The sequence below is a fragment of the Amphibalanus amphitrite genome, unplaced genomic scaffold, assembly GCF_019059575.1.
Source record: "Amphibalanus amphitrite isolate SeventyFive unplaced genomic scaffold, NRLGWU_Aamphi_draft 001963F_arrow, whole genome shotgun sequence".
Lineage (NCBI taxonomy): Eukaryota > Metazoa > Arthropoda > Thecostraca > Balanomorpha > Balanidae > Amphibalanus > Amphibalanus amphitrite.
In genome coordinates, this window is record NW_024883456.1 from 481 (window position 1) to 12,840 (window position 12,360).

Below are 12,360 nucleotides of genomic sequence, written 5' to 3' on the forward strand. Positions count from 1 at the left end.
AGAGAGAGAGAGAGAGAGAGAGAGAGAGAGAGAGGCGAGGGGCTGATGTTGAGGGGTAGAAAGGGGGGTTGGAAGAAAATTGATAAAGGGTGTGGCTTAGGCCATGCGAAAAGAAAAGTCGATTGGGATGGGGGTAGGGGAGTGGAAAGGAGGAAGAAAAAGAAGAAGCCCGTAATAGGGAAAAGAAATGATGTAGCTCGTTATGCAACTTTTCTGACATGGCTTTGCTATCGCTTTCTATCACTTCTTCATAGTGTCTTTCTTCTGATATTATAGGTTTCTAGTTAAGGTTTCCAAGTGTTTCCAAGTTTTTGACTTCATGCTTGCGATGTGATTATGTCTGCCAAATGATCCTGTCATATGTCTTTGTGTCTGCCAGATGATTCTCGAGGGCAGTCCCGAGTGGCAGTCAGAGTACCAGTTGGGTACCTCCAAGGTCTTCCTGCGGGAGAGCTTCGAACAGCAGCTCGAGAGGCGCAGACTGCGGGTCGAGGCCGAGGCAGCCATCAAAATCCAGAGAAACGTGAGTGTGATTTGTTGAACTTAGTTATTACGCAGGGATGCGGAGCCGGAGCCGGAGTCGGAGCCGGAGCCGCCGGAGCCGGCATATTTTGCCCGGAGTCGGAGCCGGAGCCGGAGCCGTGAAACAATATAGCCCGGAGCCGGAGCCGGAGCCGGAGCCGCCAAAAAACGGGGCGACTCCGGCTCCTTTTTATTTTTTGAAGAGGAAAAAATAATTGACCTAGTTCGGTTTGACAGTACAAGGCAGTAAAACATATCGTACTATTGGTCTCAATATAAGTGCCCAGGTGACCCGTAGTTTTGATGCGGTGAATACCCTCACCCTCGCCACAATGCGAGTGGGGGTGGCGCTGGCTGGGAGGAGGGGTGCACTCGGCCCGAGTTGTGGCGAGGGTAAGGGTATTCACCGCATCAAAACTACAGGTCGCCTGGGCCCTTATCTTGAGACCAATAGTACGTCATGGGCCATCAAGTGAATGAAAAAGCCGAATATCCCCAGTATCCCACAGTACGCAATCAACTTCCTGTCTGCTCCTCCCCCCCCCCCCACACGTCTACTGCATCCCCAGAACATGAGGACCGGTCATCAGGTGACGGCCATTGTTTTGAAGCCAGTGCAGTGGACTGCGACTCCCAGCACCGTCTCCCCCCCCCCCACCCCCCACCCCCACCCCCACCCCCCAATGCAGCCGAGATGGGTGTCAGCCTACGATGGTTCAGTGAACTCCGATTCGCGGCGACTGCGTTTCCAATGCCATCGCTTCCTAGTCCTTTGTTCTGCCAGTTCTCTCCGAGGTGCGTTTGCGCGGGGACGCGGTGAGCCGGTCATGGCAAGAGTAGGTAACGCGTATAACCAATCAAATTTTTCTTCCACCCGTATTTAATTGATTGCATAGGGGATGTACTGAGTCGGAGCCGGAGCCGCCGGAGCCGGACCATTTTACTCGGAGCCGGAGCCGGAGCCGGAGCCGCCATAACATTTCACCCGGAGCCGGAGCCGGAGCCGATTTTTTTCTCCGGAGCCGGAGCCGGAGCCGGAGCCGTTTGAAATTTCCACGGGTCCGCATCCCTGGTTATTAGATATAGTATCAAAGGACATATACCAACTGCTCACATATTGAAAAACATTCAAACGAAGGAATATCATGGAGAGAAAGTAAAAGTGAAAGCGAGGAAGTCGCAGGCCCTTTGCAAGGGGCCTCTTTCCATGGACAGCTTCAACTTCAACTTCAACTATATTGCCGGATCATGGAATTAAACCGTTTATGTCTTGTAGGAACGCAGAAACAGAATGTATGGTTTTTTTATTGAATGCTTCGGAGCATACCTTTAATTTTGTAATATATTATATTTTATCAACAATTTGTGTGTTTTTTGGAGGGGGGAGGAGAGGATACGAGTACTAATGTGAATTTTGTGCGGGAGCATTTGTGGTTTTATGAAACCTCAGTGTAGAGTGTATTCATTTTACACTCGTTTGTACCCCACAGGTACGCCGGTACCAGGCCGAGAAGCGGTACCTGCGGACCCAGCAGGCTGCGGTCAAAGTACAGAGCTACTACCGCATGTACCGGGACAGGAAGAGGTACCGTACCGTCCGCAACGGCATGGTCAAGGCCCAGGCCAACTTCCGAATGAAGCGGCAGCAGAAACGATTCAGCGAGATGAAGGTATGTGATGAAATTACATAGTTCTGAAGACAAATAAGCGTTCATATTCACATGCTTACGGACAAAACTTTGTATGTTTCGCTCAGTTGACTTTGTTCATATCATATAAGGTACGAGTATAATATGCGTACACGATCATACGTTATACACGTAATCGCACAATTACAAGCACAATTGAAATACAGACACAGGAATAAACGAAAAATACAAACTTGAAATAAACCCAAACGGAAGCGCAAAATAACTATAGGGAACATACCAGCATCGCTACAAAAAACATTTTTGTCACGTATGCCCCCCAAACAAAATCCGTACCCACTAAGACGACCAAACAATCACATGTCCGCGACTCGTTTCTCGCAACCTTCGGTATGCCGACCAAAGTTATGACCTGTTGACCTTTTCCACCCCTAGGGTGAGATGAAGCGTCGCATGCTAGCCGAACGGGCTGCCAGGGCCCGGGCCAAGACCTCGGGTGAGCGACGGGACAACGAGAGAGGTGTCTCGAGAGCGGTGGCCGGTGTCAACCACCTGGAGATTCCTGCGGATCTGGCGTTCATCTTCAGTCGGCTGGATGGTAAGTGGGATGGATAAAATGGATGGGTGGTTGTGGGCCAAAAGGTGTGTCAGTGGGTATAGTAGTGTCTCGGAGTGTCAGTGTGTCAGTCGGCTTTAAGCTGTCGAAGTGTCAGTGACTATTCGGTAGACTGTCGGTGTATCATTGGTTAAATTCAGCGTCAGCGTCATTGTCAGAATAAGCTGTTTCTAACAGTTGCTGGAAAGTGGAACATGACCCTATCCCACCCCAAAGAGCTCCGAAACCTTTTGAATAATGCCCTCCTCCTCCACTCTGCTCTCTCTCTGCTCTCTCTCTCTCTCTCTCTCTCTCTCTCTCTCTCTCTCTCTCTCTCTCTCTCTCTCTCTCTCTCTCTCTCTCTCTCTCTCTCTCTCTCTCTCTCTCTCTCTCTCTCTCTCTCTCTCTCTCTCTCTCCGCTCTCTCGCTCTCTGTTGTCTGTCTGCTCATCCCTCTTTTCTCCATCTCCCTCCCACTCTCCAGTCTCCAAAGTTAATCTTCTGGAAGTTCTCGTGACCTACCGACTATCTGTGTTCTGTGTCCTGTTTAAACCCCATTGCCATTTGATTTGGCCAAACTCACTGACCCCTGCTATTTCTCCCTAGACTGGCACCCCGCCCACACGGACCGCAACCTAATGAAGATCGGAGCCCAGGTGGACCCGCCCGAGGAGCGCTTCAATCTGCCACACGACATCGACTACCACGCCTTCACCAAGTTCACCAACATCTACTTCAAGGTGCGCTTTGTGGAGTGGTTTCATTTTGAAAACGATTTATTTCATGATGTCGGATTACAATATTACGGATAGTGGGCATTGAGCTGCAATAATTTTTGCCTGACTGCCATTTAAAATGGGCCGTTTCATTGCCCTTTTTTTACCAGTTGCATGTCTATTTTCAAGTGATCTTACATGTTTTTTTGTTTTGTTTTGTTTTTGTTCTATTGTGTGGCTTTGGCTTTGATTTTTTTATCGAGGTAGCTAATGCTTGTTAGTTTTTTTTTACATTCGCCGCTATTATTGAAATTTAAACGCACTGCCTGTTGCTATTTTAGATATGTCCAGTTCAGCTTGCGACAGCAAAGCCCGCGACTCTTTCCAGCTGCCCCGCTAATGCTGCTTTACGTAACGCTCATATTCTCTGCCCTCACCAGGCACACCTCTGGGGCATGAAACGGGAGCCGATCCGCACTCCATTCCTGGCCAAGGCGAAGGAGTCCGACTATCAAGAGTCACTGGCGTTGTTCAAGCTGATTCTGCGCTTCATGAACGACAACAGTCTGAACGATGCCAGAGAGAAGGCACTGGGAGACTACATCGTCAACAAGGTGAGATTGATGGCGGAAAGGGGCGGGAAGGCCTCTAGTCCTGATGCTTTCCATATGAGGTTGCAACAACTGCGATTGGATAGTCACGAATACGATAGGAGGTCGGATACTCATTGATACGACAGTTATGATATAAAACTACGATACGTATCGTTACTTTTGGAGAAGTGTTTCGATTTGAAACCGGCATTCTCTTGTGATACCGCACACATGACGCCATGTGGAACGGCTTGCTATGCCGCGCAGATTGTGAGCCTGTGGCGTGATCTACATTGCACATTCTAATGGCACAACTATCTGATGCTTTCGGCTTTCTTTGTAACCCAGATTAAACACATCGAAAAAGAAAAACAAGTAACTACAATAATAACGCCTCGTTTTGTTGATGGATCGTGATACTCACGAGTCACGATCGTGCTTCGTGAACGTGACACGCTGTTTCTTTACAGGGTCTCACCAACGAGAAACTTCGTGACGAGATCCTCTGTCAGCTCTGCAACCAGACCTGGAAGAACGACAATGAGGCCAACGCCGAGCGAGGCTGGCTGCTCATGTCCAACTGTCTGTCTGTGTTCCCGCCCAGCGACAACCTCTACAAGTATCTGCTCAAGTGAGTGGCCGCTCAGAGCCCAAAGAAACGCTCAGGACTATGAGTAACTGAGAAAAGGACACTTCAACCCGTTGAAGCTCAATGAATAATGACAGGGTTGCTGACAATGAATAATGACAGGGTTGCTCGTCGAAGATGTGAAAATTTGTGGATATTTTGATATGTTTGCATGATTTGTTTCTCGATTTGCATATGTTTTTGCCTGCTTAGATTGCAGGCGTGGCTTTCACGTTCTGCCAAACGGAACTGGTTTCTAGTTCTGCCCGCACGGACCTTTGCACAGAACCGACAAAGATGGGACACTTACATCAGTCAGATCTTGTGTGCTAGATTCTGCTAGATATTGTATTTTATAAGGACAGATAGTAATTAAACTGTGTATCCCCACAGGTACGTGTCAGATCACGGTCAGAACGGTTACGCCGCCGACTGCCAGAAGAAACTGCTGCGCTCACCACCTGACGGCCGACTGAGTCGGGTCTACCCGCCCACACTACTCGAGTGGAGGTAAGCCCTATACTTCTACCTCTATTACTTCTGCTGATCGTGGCTGCAAGCTGATCTCAATATCCAGTGGACCAAGTGATACTCAGAGCTTGCAAGCTGTTTTACGCGATAAAACGTTTGAAATTGGAGTAGAAAATAAGCGTTCTGACCGCTGCAAGGAAAGTACTACTTTCCGTCGATTGGCATTGTTTGCTAAAAACATTCATTCCTTTGCAAGACGTAAGCCTTTCATCTATCGCAGAATATCATTATTCATATTTCACGCATAGTAGTCTTGTGATAAATCATAAAAAGCCAGCTCCCCTCGCCTCTTATCATAACATGTCCGACTGTCGTCAGGTGCAACCGTAAGAAGCAGCAGATGGCTCTGGAAGTCTCCTGTGCAGACGGACATACGTGTTTTGCGCCCGTGGACTCCTGGACCACAGGCGAGGAGCTTGCCGCCTACGTCCTGGAAAGTGAGTTTTAACTGATCATTTTTCTTTCGAGGAAATGGTTATAAAAGTTCGTCGAATCTGCAACGCAATGAAACTTTTTTCTTGCTTCCGTTTAGTTTAATGAATATCGAACTTTGTTGATTTCGTGGACACGTATACCATGTGTACATTAGATGTAAGATAATATGTAAAGGCGCAATACATGTAAAATGTGCACTTTTCGTATAGCTGACTTAAATTGTTTGGACAGCTTTTTGTCATAAAAGTGTTTTTGGCCTAGCTGATAAACTAGCTTTAACTGATGAAATAAGTAATAACCGATTCTTTCACCATTTGAGGTTGCTCGTGACCTTTACCTCTTGATTTTAACCATGACCTGTGACCTTTGACCTTTTGCGTGCCCCCAGACCGCGGTATCGGCAGTACATTCGGCTGGACCGCCCAAATGACAGACGAGGGGGACCTATACGAACTGAGCGGGGCGGATTATGTGATGGACGTGATTGGAGAGACGGAACTGCCTCCTGGCTTCCCGGCCGGAAGGAGTGGGTTCATGGTCAGCGAGCGTGCCGGGTCAGGCAAGGTGAGATCATACGCTGGGTGGGGATGGGGTCAGATGACTCATTGGGTTAAGCCGACGTAACGTGTGTTGGTCAATCTAGTGCAGCCGGCATGACTCTTCAGTCTGTGCTTGATTACACAAGAATTGATGAATATGATGATGAATATGATGAATTGATGACACTCGATATGATGTAAAGCATATCGTAATAAATATAACAGATGCTTGATAATATACGAAGAAATCATGCATCATAGGTTTAGCACGTCGTATAGTTAGTCGATCTCTTACACATTTTCTTTCTGAGCAAAGGAAGCACTTGCTATGCGCACTTCATCGGCACCATGATGCACTAAGCACCACGTTTTGCATGTTTCACAAATAGGTATCTAAAGAAGTACGTTCACTTTTGGGGCCGTTTTTACGTCAACGTTGAATCTTCGGTCATGCGAGTATAATATGTTTGAGATTTTCACTGTCTAAACTTTTCACCGCATGTTTTGCCTGACTTGGTGTTCTGTCTCATCCGATTTTACGAAAACCACTAACGTTAATACGGCTCCAATAAAATTTGGTTATGCTTGCTATGCACCTCACCGAGACTTCTTCTTGCAGCACCCCAAACGGCATGGGAATGTGACTGTTATGCACTCTATTCTTTAGCAGATGATGTCAATGGATCACCAGAGCTCACCACCGGCCAATCGGAAAGAATCCATTAACAGTATCGGACAGCTCTATGCTAAGGTACAAAGACGATGTCATTGTCAAATGTCAAAAAAAGACGATGTCATTTGTTCAATGCATGTCATTCCTTGGCTCACTCGTTAGACTGCTTAGGAGTAAGGACCCATTTTGATAGGTATGTATCCGCTGTATCACTGATCATAAGTATGCACTTCTTTTCACTTCCCTTCTTTTATATCTAATAGCATCTGGTTGTCCTTCAACATGCTTGTTTCTTTTTATGAATACTTTTGACCGTTATTTTCTATTGCTAATGAAAACACACGATAAACTGGACCAACACATGAACTCTGAATTTTGTGCATGGGTGACTTTAGCATGTTTGCACAATGCACCCTACCAGATGCGCCTATCAGAGACCCTAGAATACGGAAAAATTTACGGCTGTGGAATTTTGACTGTTGCTGATTTCAACTGGCACGGCAATATTCATTACGTCGAGAGGGACTCGAAGAGGTCTGTTCTGTCTCTGTTTAATTTATCATACCTATTTCGTCTCTACTGACTTTGGTCGTGCTCTGTCTGGACAGCCCCTCCGTCAGCAGCTGCGTGAACAACAGCGGCGTACCTCGGCTCACGACGGACCGTACACGGATGACGTCACTGGGGGAAGGAACAAGAGCCGCAGCCTCGACAACCTGCTCGATGACGTGAGTTTGGACGTAGGGGAAGGTGGGGTAAGACGGACCAGCTAAGGTTTGAGGCCGCATATCTTGCTACACTGCTCTCGTAATTCATATCATTTATAGTCTTCGGAATGCTCAATCCTTCCTCTGTTGATATGTGTAAAGACTAAATTTCAAATTAAAGACATCTAGGTGGTGGATGCTCTTAAAGAGGGACATGTCAAAAACTCAGACAAGAAAAAAACGTGGGGTAAGACGGACCACCCAGCAGTGCCTGCTATCCGTTCATGTGTGTTACACTTCTGCTCTGTACTCTTGTAAGAAAAAGTAACCAGAATGGTGAAATAACAAAATGAGCCTTTATTCTTTACTCATGTGTGATGGAAGTGCAGCTAAAAGCTGGGAACACGTGTGTTGCTTGTCGTTTAACATGAATGCATGCTAACTGAGCACTTGCATGCATGGCTCACATGCAGCAAAGACTCCTTCCTGAAAAATTAACTTACTTAAACTTGTGTCAATGTTTTGGAAAAGAACCTTCCATATGCAGGGTACAATGGACCACCGCAGGGTAAGATTGACCACAGTGGTCCGTCTTGCCCCAAAGCTAAATTCTGTCATTATCATGACGCATATGTCAAATAGCCCAACATTGCAAAACCTTGCCTTTCCTAAAGTGTGCCTATAACTAAGTTTATAACTTTGTTCTTCACAGTTAAGTGCAAAATAGAAACTAATCATGCAAGAAAGGCGCCGTAATTGAATCACCCGTAGACCTCTTATATTAGATCGGTTTGACGAAAAACAACATTTTTCTCAATAACTCAAAAGCTATGCATCCTAGCAGCATGAGCTCAAGGTGGCCATTGTTACGAAGGAAAACAAACATAGTGAGTGCATAAAGCAGTAGATACCAGCAGCAGTTCAGCCGGGAGGGCTGGTGGTCCGTCTTGCCCCGCTGGGCCGTCTTACCCCACCTTCCCCTACATTGTAAACGCCTGCCTCATCAACGACAGTGTTTCTTGACGGATGTATGCTAGATCTGTTAGTCTCCATACTGCTGAACTTATCTGACTTCTGTCCATCGTAGCTTACTTATTTGACCTCTTGAGACATCCATTGGTCGGGACTCATGTTTGACCAACTGATCTAACCTCTATCTATGTTTCATTTTCACAGGGCGAGCGGGGTCCTCGCGGTGCGCCCCACTCGCGTGCCCACCAACTGGGTCTGTCCGGGTCTCGGCTGAACGAGCGGTACCATTCCGCTGACGTCATCTCAGACCCCACCGCCGGATGGAACAAACATGGCCTCAGCGAGAGCGCGCTCAACGAAAGGTGGGAGCTGGTGGTGGCGGAGAGTGGGAAATATTAAGTCACTTTTGTCAGTCAATTTGCACAGTTTTGATATTTGTCAACTTGTCCTATATAGTGGTCAAACTCAGTTGCAAAATGCAGGAGGAGCTGGGCTCCTCTGCATTTGCCTACCAAAAATAAGCGACGAGCACCTAATGTGGCATTAGGTGACCCTGGGCTCGAGACGTAGGTACCTACAGGGTGGCCATTTCTTGGATTTTGCAGATAATAAAGTAAGGGGGAGTCTCATCCGCACTTTCAGCAAAACGCCACGAATGACCTTCATGTTATGCTTGCACGCGAGAGATAGTTGGGCACGCGTATTGACAAATTTCCTCACTAAATTGACACGTTCCTATGATTTTATGTGACTTCGCATTGTTTACCAGCAGACAACTGATCGCCTCTCTGTCCGCAGGTATTTCGTCCCCAAGGGCACCCAGGGCTCGGTACCACCGGAGGAGCGGGTCGGGGGTGTTCGTCACGAGGAGCAGTTCGAGAAGAAACAAAAGGGCAGACGTCACTCGGCAGAGAGCGGGTACAGAAAACATGAGGCCTACAACAGGTGAGAACTGGACTTCCGCACTCCAGCTAGAGCCGAGCTTTCCGCTCTTACTTCTTTCCTTGTCTGTCAGCTACTGACTTGTCAACACTAAACTGCAGTTTTCATTTTCCTGTGAGTTTGAGAAAAATGTGTTTTGCCGTGCCTTTTTTCTTCAAGTCCTATTTGTTCTCTTCACTTATAGTGGTTTCTTGGTTATGTACGTCTTTTTCTGTTTTGGTTGCTTGGGATGTGGCTAATAACAGTCCCAAAATATCAGACATATCCTTCATGCTTTGTCGAACCTTTCTTTTATTTTTGTTTGTCAAACTTTCTTTTCGATTCACGCTGCAGTTAACTGTGGGGACTGATATCTATTTGTAGCAGGTTTTCTCACAAAGTCATGACTTTATGCACGGTTAATAAGCCTATCAACTAGCTTAACTTAACACAGACGTAGTTTTTGTCCGTATTTTCCCGCTTCAGTCTAGTACCTCCGTAACTTTTCTTCGTCTTGTCCCCTCTGTATTATGTTCGGTGATTGGTGCATGCTCTGAACGTTCCGTTATTGGTGGACGGTCAGGGTGGACGAGTTTGGAGACCCCATCGACGATGCCTTCGAGGGAGAGTTCCCGCCATTCGGGGACGAGCTGGATGGCAGTCCGTCTCCCCGCGCTGCAAGGTATCTGTTGAGCTTGGTAGTAGACGCTAGTGGCCTTGTGAGAAGTTCTGACGTGGCCCAGAATGTCATCCTATCTCTCTTCTAGACTTTTGTTGTCTTATCACTTTTCTATCGGTATCTGTTGGATGCTGATGTAATCATGAAAGAGCTTTGTGGGATACTTAACTGACCCCGTACTTCATAATTTCAAACTAACCCAGGTCATCAAAGGATAGTATACTAGTCTTTATTTTGTTTGGACTAGCTTGTGTGGTTTATGGGCTTTATGTGGCTCCTGTTTTTTTTTTCACCTTCTAAAGTTTGTTTGCACGGATAACCATAAACGTACCTCATCATAAGCTTTCCATCGTAGAGCGACCATGGCGAGACACCCATTCGTTCTACCACAGACATCGGTCACCTCATATTCCCCCGTCTCTCAGGTACGTCAAGTCCCAGAACGCCGGGAAGCGAAGCGGTCAGAGCTCATCGCGAGCCTACATCGAGAGCAGGCTGACCGTGGAGAAAGAGTACCAAGTGCGCAGCTCGGCCATGTCAGACACCAGCGAGGCGCCCTCTCTAGGTGATTATAATGAGACATTTTGTCATTTTTCGAGCTAATTTAAACGTTTCCTTTTTCAACAAAGGTTGCCAGCAGTCAGTGCTTCTTGCACATGTCACTGTCAGACGGCTAAACGGGTCTCAAGGCTCTCTCTCGTTATGGATTTGCACGCGACCAAGTAGCTTTGGTGTCGCATCTTTCATTTCTTGTTCACTTCCGTTGATGAAGCTTACGGTCACGTATCGCTGTATCTGATCCTCGATTATTGTCATCAGCATCATTCTAGAAATCGTTTTACTTTCAAACACTTCTTGCAAGTTATAATATTTTAGGGTGCTTGGTGGTTCGGAAGCATCAATTAAATGACAATCCACTTAGCCTGAAGTCTGTCGTAGATAAATGCCGACTGTGAAGCAGAACAAGTCCCCATTCTAATTTGTGTTCTCCGTTACAGCCTCACACGTCCGCCGCGTGCGCGTGCCGTCTCAGGCGAGCGACATGGATCAGTTTGTGGACGCACTATTCATCCCCGCTCTGGAGGGGAGCCTGGACGAGCTCTCGGACGCGCGTTCACTGGCTGCCTCAATCAAGGGAGGAGGTCGGAGGACGGCTGAATCAGCCACTTCGGCTAGGACAGAGGAAGAGGCTGCTGATGAGGGTGCTGAAGAAGCAGCTAGTGATGCTGAGTCACAGATGGAAGAGCTTGATCTATCGGTAGATTTCTTTAGGTGAGTAAGAGTCGCAGCTCATAACCGAACACCATTTCCGTTTTTTTTTTTGCGATAAATCTATAAGGTATGTTAGAACTGTATTCCGGGCGTAAGATATCAAACACTATTTCCATACATATTTAACGTGTTTAGTTGAGTAGTAATAGACAAATATATATATTGAGACGGGTTACACAGCACATTGGGTGGACGCGTTTCGTCTAAATGACTTTTTCGACACCCTCTCGGAAATTGTTTGTATTGTTTTAATTTCCGAAAGGGTGTCGAAAAAGTCATTTAGACGAAACGCGTCCACCCAATGTGCTGTGTAACCCGTCTCAATATATATATATATATATATATATATATATATATATATATATATATATATATATATATATATATATATATATATATATATATATATATATATATATATATATATATATATATATATATATATATATATATATATATATATATATATATATATACAGGGTGTTGCAGATAAATTGGGACTAAGTTCATGACCTTACAAAAAATTTGTTATGCGGAGGAACATCATGGAAATTTGACACAATATAATTTCAACAATTGTTTTTCATTTGATATTGAAATTTTAATCCTAACGTATCGCGCAGTCATGGAGCAGCGTCGGAGGGAAACGATTGGTGAGTTAGTTCGCGCCGGACAGAGCGCGAAGGTCATGCTAAGTTTAACTGGGTACCCAAAGTCTACCGTGTACCGAACTATCGCGACTGTAGGAGCTGGAGGGGATGTCGCTCGACGTTCTCACACACCTCGCAGTGACCGAAAACGGACACCAACATTCCTGAGCGGCTTGAAACGCTCGATACAGGCCAAACCGAGGACCTCGATGAACAAGCTTGCGCGTGCCCGTCACGTGAGCAAGAGCACCATCAGCAGAGCCGTGAGAGAGGACCTCG

General features: G+C 46.4%; 1 protein-coding gene across 1 annotated transcript in view; it reads left to right on the forward strand.

The window, feature by feature from the left end:
- The first annotated feature begins 319 nt into the window (after window positions 1–319).
- LOC122375944 (unconventional myosin-XV-like) overlaps window positions 320–12,360 on the forward strand; it is an 83,064-nt gene continuing 71,023 nt past the window's right edge. The window contains exons 1-16 of the mRNA XM_043355553.1: window positions 320–523; window positions 2,013–2,192; window positions 2,607–2,769; window positions 3,372–3,505; window positions 3,922–4,095; window positions 4,545–4,705; window positions 5,096–5,212; window positions 5,552–5,670; window positions 6,057–6,232; window positions 6,875–6,958; window positions 7,489–7,608; window positions 8,764–8,921; window positions 9,358–9,504; window positions 10,064–10,162; window positions 10,585–10,724; window positions 11,158–11,431. Of these exons, the coding sequence (XP_043211488.1) occupies window positions 380–523; window positions 2,013–2,192; window positions 2,607–2,769; window positions 3,372–3,505; window positions 3,922–4,095; window positions 4,545–4,705; window positions 5,096–5,212; window positions 5,552–5,670; window positions 6,057–6,232; window positions 6,875–6,958; window positions 7,489–7,608; window positions 8,764–8,921; window positions 9,358–9,504; window positions 10,064–10,162; window positions 10,585–10,724; window positions 11,158–11,431 (2,390 nt within the window). The 5' untranslated portion in view covers window positions 320–379. The remainder of the gene's footprint in view (window positions 524–2,012; window positions 2,193–2,606; window positions 2,770–3,371; window positions 3,506–3,921; window positions 4,096–4,544; window positions 4,706–5,095; window positions 5,213–5,551; window positions 5,671–6,056; window positions 6,233–6,874; window positions 6,959–7,488; window positions 7,609–8,763; window positions 8,922–9,357; window positions 9,505–10,063; window positions 10,163–10,584; window positions 10,725–11,157; window positions 11,432–12,360) is intronic.